At 40.6% G+C, this 22,459-nt stretch overlaps 1 protein-coding gene across 1 annotated transcript in view; it reads right to left on the reverse strand.

Moving 5' to 3' along the window:
• Nucleotides 1–8,236: 8,236 nt before the first annotated feature.
• The window catches only part of znf318 (zinc finger protein 318), a 45,305-nt gene continuing 31,082 nt past the window's right edge, over nucleotides 8,237–22,459 (reverse strand). The window contains exons 4-9 of the mRNA XM_078398801.1: nucleotides 19,961–20,060; nucleotides 18,764–19,035; nucleotides 18,085–18,276; nucleotides 16,300–16,399; nucleotides 15,301–15,419; nucleotides 8,237–12,838 (exon numbers count right to left, since the gene is read on the reverse strand). Of these exons, the coding sequence (XP_078254927.1) occupies nucleotides 9,380–12,838; nucleotides 15,301–15,419; nucleotides 16,300–16,399; nucleotides 18,085–18,276; nucleotides 18,764–19,035; nucleotides 19,961–20,060 (4,242 nt within the window). The 3' untranslated portion in view covers nucleotides 8,237–9,379. The remainder of the gene's footprint in view (nucleotides 12,839–15,300; nucleotides 15,420–16,299; nucleotides 16,400–18,084; nucleotides 18,277–18,763; nucleotides 19,036–19,960; nucleotides 20,061–22,459) is intronic.

Below are 22,459 nucleotides of genomic sequence, written 5' to 3' on the forward strand. Positions count from 1 at the left end.
GCAATCCCCGCACATTAACACTATCCTATACCCACTAGGGACAATTTTTTTAACATCTACCAAGCCAATAAACCTACAAAAACCTGTACATCTTTGGAGTGTGGGAGGAAACCGAAGATCTCAGAGAAAGCCCACGCAGGTCACGGGGAGAACGTACAAACTCCGTACAGACGGCATCCGTAGTCGGGCTGGAACCCGGGTCTCTGGCGCTGCCGTAACTTTCCAGACTAGCCTACCATGCAGGGACTCGTCAAAAGCCTTGCTAAAGTCTACAGACACCATCCACTGCCCTGCTCTCATCGATCCTCTTGGTGATCTCTTCAAAAAACTCTCTCAGATTTGTGAGGCACGATTTCCCATGCACAAAGCCATGCTGATTATTGTCAATGAGTCCATGCCTACTAAATGCTGGTCGATCTTATTCATAAGCATCCCCTGCAACAACTTTCCCACCTCTAGTTTGACAGAATGGTGGCAGATGGAATTAAATCCAGACAAGTGTGTGGTAATACAATTTGTTTCATACGTTATATAGAAGCAGAATTAGGCAATTCAGGCCATCTAGTCGACTCCGCCATTCGATCATGGCTGATCTGTCTTTCCTTCTCAACCCCCTTCTCCCGCCTTCTCCCAATAACCCCTAACACCCTCACTAATTAAGCTCTCGCTCATCCCAGTTTGGTTTGCAACCTCCAATGTTTATTTTAACCAAACTAGCTGTCTGCAGAATCTAAACATCATGATAAATCTATTTATTGCCTCACTAACATACTTACGTTCCCCATGTTGGTAATTTTTCCCGTTATTTTCCCCAGTAAGTAAGCTCTTTGATAAAACATACTACCATCTACTCTTCTTCCTTATAACTTTCAAGATTTCTGACAATATAATTAATCCAAGCCCCTTAGCCTAGGTATCATGGTCAAAGGGCCTGTTCCAATGCTGTACTTTTCCATGTTCATAGGTGAAACTAAGACTGTAACCTCTGGAATTTTGGAAGCTAAGGTTTAGTTTATTGGAGTTTGCAAAAAAGGAGACAGGTAGAAAGGGTGGTGAAGAGGGCACCTGGCATGCTTGCCTTCATTGGACAGTGCATTATAGCAGTTAGTTTAACTTGGCATCGTGTGCACCACAGACACTGTGGGCTGAAGGGCCTGTTCTTGTGCTGTAATGTTCTACGCTCTTATGTTCACTTAGGTCCTATGGGATAGGAGCAGAATTACGCCAGTCGGAGATTCGTCTCATATCAGATAGCCACGTACAGTAAACAGCAGTAATCTTAGAAATTTTGATATATAGAGATACCTCAGGGTGCAATTTCAAAGCTCCATGTAAATGGGAGAAGAAATACAAATGCGTGAAGATCAGTGGATCTAAGGTATTCCTTAGAGTTTGGAAGAATGAGGGATGACCTTATGCAAACATTCAAAATCCTAAGGAAGGCTTGACAGGTTAATGTTAGGATGTTAACACTTGTGGGAGTTTGGAACCAGGGAAAATAGCAAAAAAATTGTAGGGTGCAGAAATTTTTCTCTCACAAGAGACAGAAGGCCAGATTATTAGATACATCTAATGACCAGTATTCCCAGCAATCGAGACTCCATGTAATTTGCCAAAAGGTTGCCCCTCAGGTTCCTATTAAATCCCGCCCCTTAAACCTGTATCCTCTGGTTCATGATTCCCCTGTCCTTGGTAAAAGACTCTTTGTATTCACCCTATTTACTCCCCGTGATATTATACACTTTTATAAGATCACCCACCCCTCATCCTCCTGTGCTCCAAGGCATAAGGTCCTACCTTGCTCAATTTCTCCCTAAAGCTCTACTTCTTAAGTCCTGTCAACATCTTTGTAAATCTTTTCTGCACTCTTTCCATTTTAATGACATCTTTCCTATTGAGGGTGACCAAAACTGAATAAAATACTCTATGCGTACGCTAGATGACTGTTTCGCCGAACACTTGCACTCAGTCTGCCAAGGCCTGCTGGATCTTCCGGTTGCTAACCATTTTTACTCCTCTTCCCATTCCCATACTGACCTTTCTCTCCTGGGCCTCTTCCATTGTCAGAGTGAGGCTACACGCAAACTGGAAAAACACCACCTCATATCTGCATGGGTAGCTTACAACCTAACACTGTGAACATTGAATTCTCCAGTTTTAGGTAACTAACTTGCAACCCCACCCTACCCCCTTCCTGTGGCCCACCTGATGTGCACCTATTTCTTCCTCTTCCACCCTTATCTCGCACGTTTTGTCTTTTCACTTCTGGCCTTTGTCCAACCCTCAAATAAACCACTCACATATATTTACTCATCACTTGCCAGTCTTTGTCCTGCCCTCACCTCTCTTCCAGCTTTGTCCTCCCCTAGTACAATCAGTTTGAAGAAGGGTCCCAACCCAAAACGTCAGCTAAACTTGTTCTGCAGTTTGATGCTGCCTGAGTTACACCAGCACTATGTATGGTTTAATTTTGGAAACCAGCATTTACAGTCCCTTGTGTCTACAATGCTCTAAATGCAACCTCACCAACGTCTTGTTGTAATGTAACGGCCCAACGTTTGCCCACAGTAGACATAAAAAGCTGGAGTAACTCAGCGGGACAGACAGCATCTGTGGGGAGAAGGACGTTTCGGGTTGAGACCCTTCTTCAGACCTTCTCTCAATCCTTCTCTCCAGAGATGTTGCCTGTCCTGCTGAGTTACTCCAGCTTTTTGTGTCGTCAGTTTAAAACAGCATCTGCAGTTCCTTCTTACACATTTTGTCTACACACAATACCCTGACTAATGAATGCCAATGTACTGAGAGCCTTCGTGACCACCCTATCTACTTGTGAAGCCACTTTCAAGGAACTGTGTACTTCTTGATCCCTGACCTTAACCCTAATTTAAAGGTAAGTTAAAGAGGGATAAATATTTAAAAGACCGAAGAATTGAGAGTTTTGGGGAACTGGCACGAAAGTGAAATTGAGGCCAGGATAGATCAGTCATGATCATATTGAATGAGTGGTTGACTTGAGAGTCCTGGTGGCCTATTCCTGCTTTGATTTTCTTGTGATCACATTAAGCACACTTTAGCTAACATGCAACAAATCTTACAAAACAATATGGAACTTCTCTTCCTTGCCTGGGTGAATTTCAGTGGAAAGAACAGCCTCAAGGTATCTCAATATTTTCAGTGGGATCAAAACAAATGAATGTTGCTTTTAAAGGGATTCGATCATTCATATACTGAATGAGGTATTCAAAACCAGCAGTTTAAGATTTAAAAAGAATGATAATAGTCAATTACAAATTTCATGCACATCATATTATATAAAGCTGAAAGCAGTTATGAAATGACGGGCAAGACAACATTAATCCCAATATTCTATGATAGCTATTGTCTTACAACTTGTTCAGCAAATTGGTCCATTTTGCCAAAGTGATTCAATGTCCACCAAAGACTCAATTTTCTGGGAAGCCCAGAGTCTAAATGTAAACCCAATTTTGAGGCTTAGTAGCAAATTCAGGACTTCCTTCGCAGATGTGTATCAGATTTTAGGTAAAGGGGAAGTGCAATGAGACCTTGGTGTCCTTGTACACCAGTCACTGAAAGTAAGCGTGCAGGTACAGCAGGCAGTGAAGAAAGCTAATGGCATGTTGGCCTTCGTAACAAGAGGATTTAAGTATAGGAGTAAAGAGGTCCTTCTGCAGATGTATAGGGCCCTGGTGAAACCGCATCTGGAGTACTCAGGCATGTGAGTGAGGTAAGAAAAAAGAGGAAAAGTGCCGAGCACTTGGGGGTCACAAAATCGTGATTTGAATGAAAATTTACACACAAAATTACCAGTTTCAAGCCTCTTTTAGTGCATTTCAAAGTAAAAACATTACAAAATAATGTGAATGTCACTGTATACTAATAACATTTTGAAGTAAATTTCACACATTAATTGATAATTAGCCCAAAAAGGTGGTAATTGGCTTTTCTGCTGTGTTTTATATTTTAACCCCGTCTTAATTAATTTAGTTATATAATCTTGCACTTAAATTTAATATTTACTCATTACAATTCCACCACTGGTTTTCTGGCACTCTTGGTTCCAGAGCTTTGCTGGTTTATCCAGCAGGCCAAGGAAGTCGGCTATGGGGATAGATGTGCTGGCTCCAGCTGGGCTGGAGTTCCAGAGCCCCGGCCGCAGGTTGCAAATTTAACCCATCGATCGGCCGTGGAAGTCCCGATGAAGTCGAGATTGGCTGCCTTGCCCAGCCTAGGTGCCACATTTTCGGAGAGACTTCCAGGGTGCGGAGGTGGTTTCTCACGGAACCCCTAGCGATCTCTAGCGGAACCCTAGTGTTCATTACAAGTCTATACATCGTATTTTTTCTTTCTTTTTTCCGATCCTATTTCTCCGTTTATTTGGCAAAGTGAAAAACGCGGAAATCATGCAAAAGGCGCGGAAAATGGATTTTAAAAACGTGGAAATCAGCGGAAAATTCACATGCCTGAGTACTGTGTGCAGTTTTGGTCACCTAATTTGAGGAAGGACGTCCTTGCTATTGAGGCAGTGCAGCGTAGGTTCACGAGGTTAATCCCTGGGATGGCGGGACTATCATGTGAGGAAAGGTTGGAAAGACTGGGCTTGTATTCACTGGAGTTTAAAAGGATAAGAGGGGATCTTTTAGAGACGTATAAAATTATGAAAGGACTGGACAAGCTAGATGCAGGAAAAATGTTCCCAATGTTGGAGGAGTTCAGAACCAGGGGCCACAGTCTAAGAATAAAGGGGAGGCCATTTAAAACTGAGGTGAGAAAAAACCCTTTCACTCAGAGAGTTGGGAATTTGTGGAATTCTCTGCCACAGAGGGCAGTGGAAGCCAATTCACTGGATGAATTTAAAAGAGTTAGATAGAGCTCTAGGGGCTAGTGGAATTAAGGGATATGGGGAGAAGGCAGGCACGGGTTACTGATTGGGGATGATCAGCTATGATCACAATGAATGGCAGTGCTGGCTCAAAGGGCCAAATGGCCTCCTCCTGCACCTATTTTCTATGTTTCTATGTCTTCATGAATGTCCGTACAACCTAGAAATGTGACTTTTTGTACAATTGTGCTAATAAATAGGTCTCATGTTATTCAAGATGCTTAACCATGGATAGCTATAGAACAGGTGTAGCAGAAAATTGTGCAGCCACCCAATGACAACAAGATATTGCTTCCCCTTTGTATTAATACTTTGGGCTTAAAACTAAATGAAATTCTTACTCTCTTGTGTCATAGAGTCATAGAGTGATACGGTGTGGAAACAGGCTCTTCTGCCCAACTCGCCACACCAGCCAACAATGTCCCAGCTACACTAGTCCCACTTGCCTGCACTTGGTCTACATCCCTCCAAGCTTGTCCTATCCATGTACCTGTCCAACTGTTTCTTAAACGATGGGATAATCCCAGCCTCAACTATCTCCTCTGGCAGCTTGATCCAGACCCTCTCTGTGAAAATGTTACCCCTCGGATTCCTATTAAATCTCTTCCCCTTCACCTTGAACCTATGTCCTCTGGTCCTCGATTCCCCAACTCTGGGTAAAAGACTGCATCTACCCGATCTATTCCTCTCATGATTTTGTATACCTCTATAAGATCTCCCCATATCCTCCTGCGCTCCATGGAATAGAGACCCAGCCTCGTCAACTTCTCCTTATAGCTCACACCCTCTGGTCCTGGCAACATCCTCGTAAATCTTTTCTGAACCCTTTCAAGCTTGACAATATCTTTCCTATAACATGGTGCCCAGAACTGAACACAATATTCTAAATGCGATCTCACCAACGTCTTATACAACTGCAACATGACCTCCCAACTTCTAAACTCAATACTCTGACAGACGAAGGCCAAAGTGCCAAAAGCCTTTTTGACCACCTTATCTACCTCGACCTTCAAGGAACCATGCATCTGTACTCCAAGATCCCTCTGCTCTACAACATTACCCAGAGGCCTTCCATTTACTGTGTATGTCCTCCCCTTGTTCGACGTCCCAAAATGCAACACCTCACTCTTCTTTCTATTAAATTCCACCAACCATTCCTCCACCCACATGGCCAATCGATCCAGATCCTGCTGCAATCATTTAACCATCTTCACTATGTGCAAAACCACTAATTTATGTAGCAAACTTGCTAATCTTGCTCTGTATGTTCTCATCCAGATACACTATATGCATCATATAAAGCTTTCTCAGATGGCACAATCACATCAATGACCATGAAGAATTTTAAATGTGTATTGACAACGATGCTTTACAAAGACTTATCCACCACTTGTGTAAAAGTAACTAAAGAAAGTAGAAAGCAAATTGAATGCTTGCATTTATTTCAAGAGCACTTGTATACAAAAACAAGGATGTAATGCTGAGGCTCTATAAAGCGCTGGTCAGGGCACATTTGGAATATTGAGAGCAATTTTGGGCACCATATCTGAGGAAGGATGTGCTGGCTCTGGAGAGGGTCCAGAGGAGGTTTACAAGAATGATCCCAGGAATTTGTAGGTTAACCTATGATGAGCCTTTGTCAGCCTTTGTCAAACTCGCTGGAGTTTAGAATAATGAGGGGGGACCTCATTGAAACATACAGAATAGTGAAAGGCTTGGATAGAGTGGATGTGGAGAGGATGTATCCATGAGTGGATGAGTCTAGGACTGGAGGACATAGGCTCAGAATTAAAGGACGTTCTTTGAGGAAGGAGATGAGGAGACATTTCTTTAGTCAGAGGGTGGTGAATCTGGAATTCTTTGCCACAGAAGGCTGTGGAGGCCAAGTCAGTGGATATTTGGAAGGTAGACACAAAATGCTGGAGTAACTCAGTGGGTCAGGCAGCATCTCAGGAGAGAAGGAATGGGTGACGTTGGAAGGCAGAGATAGATAGATTCTTGATTAGTGCAGGTGTCAGAGGTTATGGGGAGAATGGGGTTAGGAGGGATAGATCAGCCATGATTGAATGGCGGAGTAGACCTGATGGTCCGAATGGCCTAATTCTACTCCTATTCCTTATGATCTTATGTTTAGATGAAACAGGGGATTCCCTTTACAGAGTTGTCAAATATGAGGAACCATAGATTTATAGGATTAATTATTTAGTTTTCATTCAGAAAATGATGTGGGTGGGGGGTCGGGAACAGTCCAAAAGGGTGGCAGAGGAAGACCTTACCACGTTCAATCTGTATTTGAGCAGGTACTTGAAGAGCCATGGTTATAAAATAAATGTTGATAGTGCTGGGTGTGAACCGTCCTTAGTTACTTATGCAGCCTATTGGGTCTTGGCTAATTCCTAGCAGAGCAACCCCATCAGTTGCAGTTACTACCTCCTTATATTCCCTGTACCCGCATTTGCCCATCAATTACCATTTGATTATTTTGTTACTCATTTACACTCAGGGTAATTAAGTAACAGTAACCACAGTTTCAGGCGGGACAAGCTAATTGTACAGATTCCAAAGTCAGGAATGCAGCAGCACCATCGGCTGTGTCGTTGCATCAAATTGCTGCCTACACACTATATCTCAGAGAATATTTTCAGATTAATCACAGAGCAAATCAGTTTCTACAAAATGCCTGTTGTAAAGAGCTGCAGATTTGCAGGAAGCAATATTTATATGTCATCCATGTCTGCACGCTCGGCAAATATACCAGAAAGCACATAAAAAATGCTGACAAAAACAAACTTTAAAGAAAAAATGGACAAAAGTTTATAGCAAGATGCACAAATCACCATACCACAAATTCCCTGCATTGTATATCTTCTCCAAGAATGCCAGAATTCTCATTGAAAGATCTAAACTTTAAATGCAAACATATCGCAGATTAGAAATACCTACATACGATTGAGTACCATAATCAAGATCAAAATAATATTAATATAAAAGACACTTTGCATTTAAAAATTTAGAACTTACATCTTTTAATTCCAGTTGGTACCTTGACCCTGCTGAGAGTTTGGGGAGAAAGGATGCATGGAAATTATTAGGTACTCTTAAAGGATGAAATAGAATGACAGAAACGATCTACCCAACTCAGACAAAACAATGTTTGGTGACCCTGAGTAACTGAGATTTAAAAAAAATTACGAGAGCAGATTTCTGTGCTTCAATATTGGCTTCACACATCTACACAGCAAAACCTAGTTTGATCTCTCCTCCACCACAATGCAGATCTGGTAATCTGGAAACTAAATTTATCCCTCAAAGTCATCACAAGTAACAATAAATTAATGAAAATAATACTTCTCCAGACCCTGAAACATGCAATTCCAACCTCAGGCTATGTGGTCACTCCAAAATATCCTGCAATAGCAAAATGATCAAAGACAAGACACCTTGCTACAGTTAAATGAAGTTTATTTATAACATTTCAACACAGCAATAATGCAAATAAGTTCCAAGCAACTTTCAGTTACAATTCAAGTTCACAAAATGTGTTTTTTACATTACAGAGGAGACAGAATCAGACAGGAATTGTCATAAAGGTGATACTGTGATAGTGTGTTCCAGCAAAGGAGAACAAGTTGAATATCCTCTTTATTCCCCATTTCTGTTTCATCTATTCTGCGTTGCTCTATACGCTGTAATATTGGAAAGTTACTGCATCACAGTAATATTACAAAGCTTAGCATTTTACAAAAAAATGTGAAAAGTTTAAACAATCATAATTTTGGTCCATGCCCTTGTCCTCTCTTACCAACTCACTTTCCCACTCACAGGACAAGATGCTCCAGCGAAGTCTATACATTCAGTGAAGACAACACTGCAGAATCATGAAATGAAGAAACAAAAGACCGACACATAGACTTGACACTGCTGTTTAATGTACAATACAGGGAATAAACAGAAGAATGAACTACAAATTACATTAAAACCATCCAAGGTTTCACTGTAAGTGACAGATCATTTCTTCTGGCCAGTAGAATAATGGTAACAAAGTATGGTAGTGTTGAAAAAGCTTCAACTCAAGTTTGCAAATGTTACAACCAGATGGCTTCTGTTTACTCAAACTGGTCAAGTTGTGATTTCGAAATATCCTGTACTTAATTAAGTTTTTTTTTGAAGTGGAATGTCTGTGCCCTGGGTGCTCGTTTTAACATAATGCAGCACCAAGCGAAAAGGAAAAATTATAATGCTACACAGCACTTACAATGTGATTGGAACCATTTCAGAAACTTTTATAGCATGCATGTCTAAAAAAAAGCAGAAACACAAATCAAATTCACCCACAACATTGTAAAAAATAGACAAGAGTAGGCCATAGTCTGCAGACTCAACATTGAGGATTTGGTGTCCCTCATTGTCTGTTAATGTGCAGGTTACTTATCCCGTTCTACAGATGTCTTGCGCTTCTTTCAGTGCAACTTTCCAGTATTATTTTGCTGACCGAAGGTTTCTTGCACTTCTACGACGTAGCTGCTTAGTAGGTGCCTGGATGTTCTCAGATTCAATTGATTCATGTTTTTCAGTTGTCTTATCCAGAGCCTTTCCAGCCTGTGCTGCTCGTCTAGAAGAGGTGCGTGAACTGCCACTGACTTTGTACTTCTCTCCAGTACCCACATGACCACCACTCACAGCTTCACCAGTGCTGGATGGCATGCTGCAGTCCTTTTCTGCCGTCTCTGATGTGCTCACATTAATATTATGAAGGGGAAGCTGCTTTGAAGGATCTGCTTCATGGCCTGTTGTCTGTGTCTCAGGGATGAGTGTGTTAACCTCACTTTCACCACCACACATTGTTGGACCTAGAATATTGATTTTACCACTATCATCCAGATGTTCTGATTCAGGAAAGCTGCTTTCATCCTCATCCCGATCTGGTCTTGCATCAGAGACACTCACCTCACTAGGTTTAGGCTGTTGTGAGCTGCGTGTATTCTTACACTGTTCCTGAGGAACAATAATACTTAATTCATGGCTCCCAATCTGCTCAGACTGTGGTGAACTGCTCATACTTATATCTTGTTTCTCAGCAACATGTGTACCCACCTCAGCATTCAATGAATGGATTATTTCTGTTCTTTGCTGATCCAAGAGAGGGCACAGATCTGTCTGAAATGAACCGCACATTTCACTATTGCCAATTAGTTTATCTCTACCACCGTCTATTTCTTCATCCCTCACTTGTTCCACTTTATCAAGGCGCTGTAGCTGTCCTACAGTACTATGTGATATTGGAGCATTTACCCCCAGGTCTCCCATCTTGACAACGGGATTGAGAATGCTAAAGCCAGCCTCTGCACTGTTCTCTAATATAAAAGCATCCACTTTTATATCCTCCACCTCATCCAATGGTTCAGAAAAGCTTATGCCAATATCACAACGAGCAGGCAAGTCTCTCTTGCTGTCCGATACAAGAGCACCCACTTCTATACCCTTAACTTCATCCATTGCATCGGAGAGACGTGGCCGAGTATCATCGTGCTTCAGCTGCTTTGCCATATGATCTGAAACGGGGACATCTACATCCTTTACGTCATCCATTGGGTCAGCAATGTTAATATCTGTATCAACCTGCTCTAGATGATCTGCAGTACTGTCCAAACCAGGAACATCTAGCCTCACATCCTTAACTTCCTTGAGTGAAGGAGAGAGGTTTAGGGCAGTAGCACAGTTGTTTGGTTGGTCTTCAGCATTGTTCAAAGTAATGGTCACATCTTTATCCTCATCTATTTGCTCAGAAAACCCTATGCCCGTCCCACAATGCTCTAGTAGACCTCCAGCGTTGTCCAAAACAGGGATATCTGTTGTCGCATCGTCAACTTCATCCATTGGCTGAGAGAGGCTGGGGCCAGTATAGCAATCCTCAAGTGGGGCTGCAGGAGTGTCCAACTTGGAGGCACCCCTATCCACGTCGTCAGCTTCATCTACTGGCTCAGAAAAGCTGACGCTAATATCACATTCCCTTAGATACTTTGTGGTGTTATATGATATTTGGGCATCCATCTCCACATCTTGACCCTGCTTAGTTGGAATAGGGAAATCTATTTCTGGATGCATTGCCTTGCTATCTAACACACCCATTTCATCTCTAATTTGCTCTGCCAGACTGGAGTCTTTTGGGGCATCAGATAAAGCACCAGCTATTATCACAACAGCATCAATGTCTTTAGCTTCGCTCTCAATGAGACTACATACTTTCATTCCACTTGCCTGTGGTTGTTCCGAAGTGCGAGCAACCAACTCTGTTTTTTCCACCTTGAATGCATTCAAAGTGCTCAAATCATCAGACTGTTGATATTCTTCTGCACTGTTATTTACCACAAAAGCATCAATATCCACTTTCTTATCATGTTCAGCAGTGCTGATGATGCTTGGCAGAGATTGTTCAGCACTGCCCTCTAAGATAGGAGCATGAAATTCCACGTTCTCAGCCTTTTCATTTCCATCATTGTAATGTTGTGCTTGTTCAGCCAAGGTCTCTAAGGCAGCGCGATTGAATTCTTCATTATTTTCAGCTAAATTGAGCAGAACAAAGTTGCCATCTGCAGTGCCCATTACTTTTTTAGCATGGCTATCATGCTGAGCAACAGTCACTTCACAACTTTTATTATGTATTCCTGCTTTAGAATTACTTAAAACATCATTTCCACACGGTGACATACCTTGTACATCAGGTATGTACCTGCTTCCAGCTTGTTCTTCTGTTTCCAGTTCATTTCTTTTGCCGAGGACTGCTGCTTTGGGAGTGCCCACAGCAGTGCTTTCTGTGGGTAGCAGCTCTTTGGAACAGCTTGCACCGCCAATTTTGACCTGAATTGGTACTGACTTCAGAGTACCATGTACTAATTTGGTGTTCTGTGCACTGCTGCCTAGTCTGCAGTCACCTGGGCTCTTCCCTGAGCTACAGTAGTAAATGCCGTACAAATCTTTAGCATTTGCAGCAGCCAAACAACTTTTGGGTTTTTCCATTTTCTTACTGGAGTCACTGAGAGATGTGGGTGGTGGGGGAGGGCGAACTGGAATAGCCAATATGGTCTGCTCACATTCAGAGACACCAGGGGCTGGTTCTTCAGCCAAAGGATCTGGTTCTTTGTGTACATCTAGAACACTTCCTTTCAAAGTTACTTCTTCGCCACCAAAGGCTCTGGAGATCACTTCTGGAGCCAACAACATTCCAGCCTTAACCACAGGCAGTGGCTTGTTAGAAGCCCCCGAAGACCGAATGGAGAGGAATGTGTCCAAAGGTGCTGGCTTATTGACAGATGTGATGCTACCTTTCCTCTGTGGGACATTAGCTACTGGAAGATTGGGTCTGATTTTTGCCTGTGTGGTGGTGGTTACAGAGGAAAATGGCACCCATGGGCTTGTATGAGCAATAAGAGTCTTTCCCGAGAGTTTGATTTCAATAGTTTTTGTGGCAGACTTACTTCCTTGTCCCTTGCCATCGTCTCTTTCTTTGCTGCCTTCAACATGCTCCTCCTTGGCTCCCGAGATACTTTTCTCTTCCTCCTTCTCAGGTTTCTTCCAGCTAAATTTTCCAAAAGACATCCCTTGCTCCTCATCTTTCTCATCTTCAATCTTATCCTTTTTCAGCATTAGTTTTATTCCAGGCTTGCAGCTGAGCTCTATCCTTTGAGAGGATGAACAGTCATTTCTTTCCTCTTCTAGCTCCGTCACACTTTCACGCTCTTGTATATCCAATTTGATTAGTTTTGCCTTACTCTCATCACTTTCCTTCAACTTCTTCTCTTTCTGAACTTCTTTGTCTTCATCGATTTTTCTTTTCAGCCCTGCTTGGCGCCGACGCTCTGTCTCCATGATTACCACTAAGCCAGCCTGGCGGTCTAGGTTTCTCCGCTGCTCATAGACAGGATTTTCATTTAAATATTCCTAACAGAAAGTACAGAAAGACAAGTTGTTACCTGAAGAAAATCATCTGCAGTTTCAGTTCCCAACAAAACCCATACGTATAAACTTAACAAATGTCAGCAACTGTGTGCAATAGTTCTTCTTGCTAAAATGTTCTCCTCTGGTCCTTCTTCTCAACCCCCAAATAACCACAGCTCCTGGTTTCCAGAAGGTTCACTGAATGCAGTTTCACAGTTAGAAAACATAGATAAAAAGTGCAGCAGTTAAATTCACAACTCAATATTATAATGAGACAATGAAGAACTTACTTATGAAAGGAACCAGGCTGCCCATAACAAGATAATGGTAATCTGTGTAGAAAGTCCCAGTATTTTTACACAATGACGATGAAGGAATGACCATACATTTCTAAGGCAAATCAGCGGGTCTACTAAGGAGGAACGTAAAGCTGGTCATGTTTTCACGTGCCTGCTACCCGTCCTTCTAAGTGGATTGAGTTGCCCTGGGGACGGGTACGGCAGAAGCAGAGGGAAATTTATTAGCAAACAGGATATCTGAGAGATGGAGGGATACCTGGAATAGTGTGAAAATTTGGAGTACATGAAAAGCATAGAAAGAAAAAAAATAGCACCAATGAACATTGGAATCAAGTTAAAGTGTCTTAAAATATCAGGGCTGTTTGCCACTCTTCCTTTCAAATATGGCTAATTTTCAAATTAGCTTGCAAGAGGCAGAATCAGCACTCTGACAAATACCATTGTCCAAGTATCCAGTATCATTAAGTTTAAGCTATTAGGCAGATGAAGTTGTGAAAATAAAAAAGGAGTCCAAGTAAACTGTAAATATGACAAACATTTATACCAGTTGCACTCCATTTAATCAAATTCTAAAAAGTTAAGATAATATAATACTAAAGACTGTAATGAAAAAAAAACCTGCAAACTAGCTATAAAGTAGTTTTGGCAACAAAGCTAATCTCAATTTCCAGAATTAGCCTGGCATTCCTTACTAATAATGTAGATAACAGTCTATGAATATCTGGCATTGATAGACTAGCAAGCCACATGGAGTAAATGCAACTTTACCATTAATACAAATTATTTCATGCAGCCAGCACCATGGTACAGATAAAAGTGCACACCACACGTGTGCAGGGTGGAGGCTTTGTGTTAGACAGGCAAAACATTTAAAAAATAACTAATTTAGAAATCGAGCATCAAAGATATCATTATGCGGAAATTAAACGTTTTAATTAAGAAAGAACTTCATGTGCATTATACTCTGCCACAATAAATATTACTGCGCATAAAATTCTTATTAAGAAAACAAAAACATAAGAAATAAGTGCATGAGTGGGCCCATTTGGCCCTTTGAGCCTGCTCTGCCATTCATCAAAATCATGATAGATTTTCTAACTCCTGAGAAATCTACCTGGAAATTAATTTTCGCACACATACTGAAATCTCATCAGTATTTCTTGGCAAAATGCCTCAGCTAATTAAGTGTACTCTAACACAGTAAAAAGGAAGCTTTTTGCATGATCCAACATCTTTCTTAAATATTTATGGAAGAAATGGCAAAGAATTCAATCACTGATGTCCATTCTGGATGGCCTGTTCTGCAGCAATTGAGAGTTGCAAGTATCACCAGTGAATCTTAAACCTGCAGATCGGTTTTCAATGATTTTAGGTTCAGGGCACCGAGTACGAAAAGACAAAATAATCTGCTCCTAATAAATAGGGTTATTCCACTACATTTTTTTAACGGTGTTGAAATACCACAGGTATTTATTTACTGCCCTGTAAACCTACGAAACAATAATGACCCCAAAGAAATATTTAACATTTAACAAGCCAAGAAATAACACAAAGCCTCATGTTAACTATTTATTCCGCAGAAAGTGACATTTTTTATGCCAATCACTGAAGAACACCACATCGTTTGTAGCCAATTACCAAAACCTCTGCAAAGCCAAAAAATTTAAGATTTGTGTGGGAACCTCTTTAATGAGCAGGTTTGACTTCATACCCTTATAAATGATTAGACCATGATTATAATCTTATTTTGGACTCAGCTACAAGATTTTCACAAAACACTTCACAAATTATTTCAACCAAAAGATGCTTCATAGATAATGCAAGTTTCTGACCCATTGATTCCCAGCTGCAAAAAAGGATTTCTGGGAAAAGAAACAAATTGTTTAAAAATTTGCATTTTCATAGCACCTTCATGGCCTTGGGAAATCCCAGCACATTACCAGTTAATGAGTTACTCTGAAAAAGTGGCCATTGTTATAATGCAAAATTACAAAGCAGTGATTATGGAGACAGTGTGTGCCATAAACATGAACGTTTTTGGCAGTGTACATTTGCCCAAATGAGCATGTGCTATGTGTTTTATGCAGTTGGGATACATAATCTGTGCATTATGTTCCCAAGTAGCTATCTTCTCTCTGGAAATGCTTCATAATTTTTCTTCCTAACCTTATACTTATCATTATGACCAAGTGATTTGACATGATCTTCAGCACAGATCTGATCTCCGTAGAACATCTCACAAAGTTGGCAGTAAAATCCAGTGACTGGCATCAGAAATTCTGAACCTGAGTAAAGAAAAGACATTGACAGTCAGAAGATGAAAAAGAATACCGCAATTGTTCAATTTAATGAAAATCATAAAATCATTATTCCCATGCAGTCAATACATCTAGCTGGACTGTTAATCTCATTCTATCTATGAATGTATTCCGGCTACTACCCTGATTTACACATTTCTGGTTTAGTTTCCATTAATCCTTTCTGAAAGCTAATGAATAAATGCTAGACCACAGCAACTAATGGTTGCCCTGTTCATGCTTTTGCACCAATAAAATTGTTAATCGACCATTAGGTCAACAATATCCAAGTCTCATTCCACCATGAGAGACATCTAACTGCTGGTGTGAGTTTCCTCATGAGGACTGTTTAAGATTTGCTTTTTCCAGTCTAGCACAGGACTCTGAAACCAATGGCAGCAACTTCAACATGAATTCAACCACACATTGGATTAATTCTCAATATTACTCAAACTATCCTATTTTGACAAAGGAGTGACAATCTAGGAGAATCAAGTGAATGAGATAAAATCATTCATCTGGAGACAAAGGGTCAAATTCTACCATGAGAATTGGGAAATTTAAATTTGATTAATCTAGCTCATATACTAAAAAGTTAACAACAATAAACACTACAATGAAAATATGGGACAATTGCAAAAATGCAGATGGTTCACTAATGTCATTCAGGGAGGAAATCTACTTCCCTTATCTCGCTTGTCCAAGAAAAATCTGTAAGTAATACCAGACCAGTGGCACCAACTAATCTGTCACATTTTACTGATCATTGTAACAGAAACAATGATAAAACTAGCTCAATTCTTCGAAATAAATCTTTTAAAGCATTTGGAATAAATTGTCAAATAAAATAAAACACACATAAACCCACCTTTTGCTGGCACAGTTATTTTGACAATTCGCTTAATCGAGTCGTTTTTATCTTCACTCAGCATCTTTGTAGACCACGGTCTATCGTAAGGATCCAGTGTCTAGTTGCATAGTGACAGAGGTACATACATGGTGGATTTGTACATTCATTTATACAGCACATTACAATACATACTGGAAATACAATTAGTTACAGCACAATAGTAAATAACAATGCAGATAAAGTGCTATTTCCTTCCTGCAGTTTATCAGTGTATGTGAAGTGCAGTGGAGAAAGGAAGACACACGTTCCAATGTTGAAGACAAAATAAGAAAGATTTTTTTCAATGATTTGAGCAAAGAAAAACTGTATTAAAGTGCAGAGGGTTATTTACAGAGAGCTTTGGAAGTCACTCATTCCAAGATGCGAATCTGCCATTGAAAAAGTTAGATATCTATCATTAGCAACTGAAATGCATTGCGAGGAGCTGGGGCTTACATAGTCCTGCTCCAGGACTGGCTGACATTAGATGTTGATGGTGACATTTTTTTTTTGGACAGGATGCCTGAGATTAGTAATGGGCCTCAGAAGTCAGGTACAGGGATAGGTAAGATTTGGGCATTGTGGTGGGCATGGTGGTTTGGGCTGAAGGGGCCTGTTTCCTTGCTGTATATCTCTATAGAGACAGCAGAAGGAAACATTGTTCACAACTTTGTATAGGCTAATTCTGTGCGATAAAATTTTAAACTTAAGATAATAGTTAAAGGGGATGTAAAGGAATCCCCCAGCCCTTTATATAGCTACAAGCAGTTCCAAGACTTAATTTTCTGGAAGAATGTCAGTACGTTTTCCCCCATTTCTTGAGTAATTACTCTGAATAGGATATTTAGTTTCAGTTAGTTTTGTAGAAGGAATGATGGATGTTTTGCTTCGGAAGAAGGGTCTCGATCTGTGTCGTCTTTTGTCCATTTCCTCTGTGGATGCCGAGTTTCTCCAGCGCTTTGTTTTTTAGAAACATATTGAATAACGCCCAGGAGAATAGAGTTCAATTAATTTTCACTAATTCCCAAAACATATGTATCAATTTCAGAATACTTCATGTGTTAAATTCCAGAAAAGACTTACATTTGATCAGAACAGAATTTCATTATTTGTGTGATTGGGGTTCCCTCTTTCAATCCACTTTCTTTTATTCCTGATTTTATATCCAGTTCTCATGGCCAAACCATGAAATATATTGACTCATACATATTCACAATACATGGCTTTCCTTGGTTCTTGACTTCTCTCATTATTCCAAATTCCACTTTGAGGCATATTTAGGAAATAACCATGACCAAACTGATCCTGATATGTTCTGGTTTATTTATTTTTCACTGACATCTTGTCAGCACAATATCCCATTTACCTACCTATTGTTCAGTGTCTTCTTGCAGCCTTGCACATCAAAATATTCAAAGTTTGTGAGATTATTTCTAGCATTCACAAATAATGTGTTCAGCGCTGTACGTTTCCTGTTATTGACTTTTGACGGCAACATTTCAGGTTTGTTTTCCAAGAGCAAATGCTTTACTTTGCCAGACCCTCCTGTTTTGACTCAAATGTGATAAACTCAAAACTTCTATTTCAAACTGCATAGTTTTTCCTTTTATTGAATTTCTTAATATTTATTTCTAAACAAATGATTGTTCATTCCATGATACAAATGCCGCTGTGTTGCCTATATTGCTGAATATGATGTGTGACTTTTCAAATTAAATTCCATTGTGAAGGTGGCATCACAAAAGAGTATCTAACTATACGCACCTGTCTATGACGTTTATTATGCATGTGAGTGAAAAAGTCGAAGAGTGTTCCACAAATAGTGTTGCAGTTTTTGCACCAGTGGTTTCCTGCATCATAGTATTCGTACACACCCACAGCTTCAGAGAAACTCTCAGAGAGCATCTCTGTGTTATCATCCATTTCCTTCAGAGATCCTTGTCTTGTTGAAATCTCCTGCATTAAGACCCACAGAGATGGTCATATACAACAGCACAATTTAAGGTTAAAACAAATGCAAATTTATCATGTAAAAGGCCGTCATGATAGGATAATAATGTGCCCTCTGGCCTTCCAACAAAACTGTTAAATTTGCAGTTAGGACATATTTTAACAAAAGGAGGAGTACAGGACTGCACATTTTAATTCCAGTGACAATATCAGAAGTAACAATAAGGGGAGGAGATCCGGATTCTCTACATTGAGAGGGGGTCAAGCAAGCTCCTCGCTGATATCTCCCCATTCGTTCATTGAATCAAGAAATTAATGGTGCAAAGGATGAAACCAAATATAAGAAAAAATAAAAACACAAATGCCACTGGTACATTTTTCAATTAAAACAAAGTAGTTTCAAAATATCATATTATGACGTCCTTTTTATTGGTCCAACTATTTCAGTATAGTTTGACATGCCATTTTTAAATAAAGTTTCAAAAGTCACTACCTTTGACGATGGCAACGTTTCTCCTTTTAGCCGCACCTGTTCCAGGATATCATCCTTATTTAAATCAGAAGATTTTGAAGTTTTCTCTTGAATCACTACCCCCAAGATTTGAGCCACTTTCTCTAGCTCGGATAGCTTTTTGACTGTCTCCTCAACCTGCTGACGAACTAACGACATCTGCCGATTGATATCTTCCTGAAGCTTGCCATTTTTAACCAGAAGAGGGTCCTTGTGTCCGTCCTTCTCACGACGTTTCTTTCTTAGCAATTCCCCTTTGCACATTAAAGGCGGAAGGGAGAGGTGAAGATTTAGTTTCAAAACATCACCTCATTTAACACGCAACTCTTCACTTCTCTCCCTCCCCAGGTTTACAGTAGGCTTACTGCACATTTTCTGATTTTTCTAACTTCCACTGACCAAGTATAGTACAGGCCCAGAAATTGTTACCCGCAGCACAAGCTTAGAGACAAATGGCGTTCAGTGGATCAAGTTTGTATGTTCAAGCTCCACCTTGAGGGAGGGGCTGAAACACAAATTTGTGAACATTAAGTAGAAACAGATTGCACTGGAAGAGGCACTGACCCAAGTTCTGATGAGGTCAAATCTGCCACTCTTGATCAACAGCAGAGCTTGTACCATGACCAATTTCCTCATCAATCCCATCACGGTTTGTCTTTGAGATAAATGATTCGCTTTGATTTTTATTTCAAGTTTTAACTGATATTTTCCCTCAACTCTCTCTTCACCACGGTGTCTCCTGTGATAAAACTGTGTTAGAAGCAAACTGACTTTTTGGTGAGGTCCTCACCTAGTCAATATGACGTAATCACACCAAATGGTTAGCATTCCCTCCAAAGTAGGGCGCCCAGACTACAAAAGACATTCAAGATGCACACTGCAACTGTGGCTACAATGGGATTCCAAATTCACAGAAATGCAAAGTTTTTCTTTTTAAAAAACTACAAAATAAAACAATATTATAGTAGAGTAGGATGATGGTTGTAAATAGACTGAAAAGAAGTAGTGGGGAGGTAACCACAATAATTTTGTGAAATGGACAAAGTGGACTGTTTTAAAACATCCAGTCAATGAAAGGATACCAAAAAAAAAAAAAATACTTCTGTAACAAAGCAAGGAAAGTAGTTGAACACATCAAAACAAGAGACACAGTGCAACAAGCCCATTGCCAATTTCTACCTTGTTGTTTACAGAGCTTCTGCAACTCATTTTCAAGATATTCCAGCCGTTTCTGCCGAGATTCTTTCTCCTTCTGGAGTTTTTCCCTTTCTTCCAAAACCTGACGGAAACCAACAACATTAATATCAACTAATTAATTCATTAATATTAACCGACTATTAATATGCCATCAGTCGAAAAAAAAAGTGGCAGTGAAAAGAAACATAAATGAAAATTGGATGAATAATTTCATTTTCAGGTTCAGAATTTAAAGCAAGAGTAGAATTAAGTTTCAATCTATTTGAAAGAATGTTGTTGAATTGGAGCAATAAAGAGAAAGAAGGTAAACAAAAAAGAAAAAAAATGGAGGACCAATGAAAACTTTCACCAAATCAACATTTGCTGAGAACACGATGAAGATATCAAAAGACCCGTCTCTTCCACCTTGTGCTCTCTAATGAGTGTCAGCTCATCTCAGTAACAACAATTACAATCATTCCATGTTCTCCACCGATGCTGCCTGACCTACACTTTATGTCTGTTCTCTCTTCCTTTCTTCATCTTTTCAACTCCTCCCCCTCATTACCTAAACTAATTACTCCCATCCCATCAGGTTCCATTTGCCCATCACCCAGTTATCCACCTAATTTCTCCTCAGGTTTGCTCTTCCTATCTCCTCCTCCACAAATCTGGTTTATTTGCCCACCATCGTTTCCCTATCTGGTTCCACCTTTTACTTATCTGTCTACCCCCACTCTCCACCTCCCAATTGTATCTAACTGATCTCCCCCCACCGCACAATCTATTTCTACCTATCACCGATTGGCCACGACACTCCACCCTCCCACTACATCTGCACAATTCCATTCCCCACGTCCAGTTCTACCTATTACATACCAGCCTCTGCCTCACCTCTCCCTCTCACTTCTACTGACTGGATATCTTGCCTCAACACACTCTGTCCTGATCCAGGGTCTCACCCAATATGATGACCGCCCCCTGGCCTGCTAAGTTCTTCAAAATGTTCCACCACTATGCCAGGTCAAAGAATTCTTCATGCTGCCATACCTATTCTATACCTCTGGCCTAAGTGTGGCCTAATGAATGTTTTATAAAATTATAACATAACAACATATCCCTACTCTTATATTTATGCCATGGCCGATGAATAAAAACATCCCACATGCCTTCTTCTCCATCCCCTTTACCTGTGTTGACACTTTCAGGGATCTTCGGACTTATATTCCAAGGTCTCTGTGTTCAGTAACACTGCAGGGACCTATCATTTACGGTGCAGGTCTTATCTTGTTTGTCCTCTAAAATGCACCATCTTGCAACTTGAATTAAATCCATCTCCCATATCTCCACCCAATGTTCTAGCTTAGTTTAGTTTAGAGATACAGCGCGGAAACAGGCCCTTCGGCCCACCAGGTCCGCGCCGACCAGCGATCCCCGCACATTAACACTATCCTATTCCCACTAGGGTCAATTTTTACATTTACCAAGCCAATTAACCTTCATATCTGTACGTCTTTGGAGTGTGGGAGGAAACCAAAGATCTCGCAGAAAACCCACGCAGGTCACAGGGAGAACGTACAAACTCCGTACAGACGGCACCAGTAGTCGGGATGGAACCCGGGTCTCCAGCACTGCATTCGCTGTAAGGCAGCAACTCTACCACGGTCCTGCAAGCTACAGCATGATCGATATCATGCTGGAGCCGTACACAACCACTCTTATTATTTACAACACCACCAATTTTAATGTAATTTGCAAATTTTCTATTCGTAAGCATACATTCACATCCAAGTTATAAATGTATATTGTAAACAGTCCCAGAACTCTGGAAGTGCACCATCGGTCACAAAACACCCAATCTGAAAAGCATCCCTCCGCCATCATGCTCTGCTTCCCATCACAAAACTAATGTTGGGTTCACCATGCCAGGTTGCGTGGAATCCCATGCACTACAAACGCTTGGACCAACCAGGCATGCAGAATGTCGCCAAAGACCTCACTCAAGTTTATGTAGACAACATCTCTCGCACTGCCTTCCTCAACATACTTAGTATCCTTCTCAAAAAAATCAAACAAATTAGTGACGAAACAGGGGAGTGCAGATGCTGGCTTACAAAAAAGAAAAGACACAAAGTGCTGAAGCAACTCAGTGGGTCAGGCAGTATCTTTGCAGTACATGGATAGGTGACATTTCGGGTCGGGCCCTTTTTCAAATTGAAGAGTCTATGTGTCTCTTTTTTTAAAAAACAAATTAGGCCACAGGATTTCCCATTAACAAGGCCATGATGATTTCAGTTTTAATTCTCGTCTTTCCAAGAGCAGACAAATCTTGTCCCGTAGAATTTTTTCCAATAGTTTTACTTCCACTGATTTAAAGCTCACTGACCTCAGTTACCTGGTTTATCTTGGTCCTTTGTTGAACAACGGAACAACATTTGCCTTCTTCAGGTCTTCTGACCTTACCTATGGCTTACAAAGATGCAAACATTTTCCCAGCGATCC

This window comes from Rhinoraja longicauda, chromosome 5 (genome assembly GCF_053455715.1).
Source record: "Rhinoraja longicauda isolate Sanriku21f chromosome 5, sRhiLon1.1, whole genome shotgun sequence".
In the NCBI taxonomy this organism is placed as follows: Eukaryota; Metazoa; Chordata; class Chondrichthyes; order Rajiformes; family Arhynchobatidae; genus Rhinoraja; species Rhinoraja longicauda.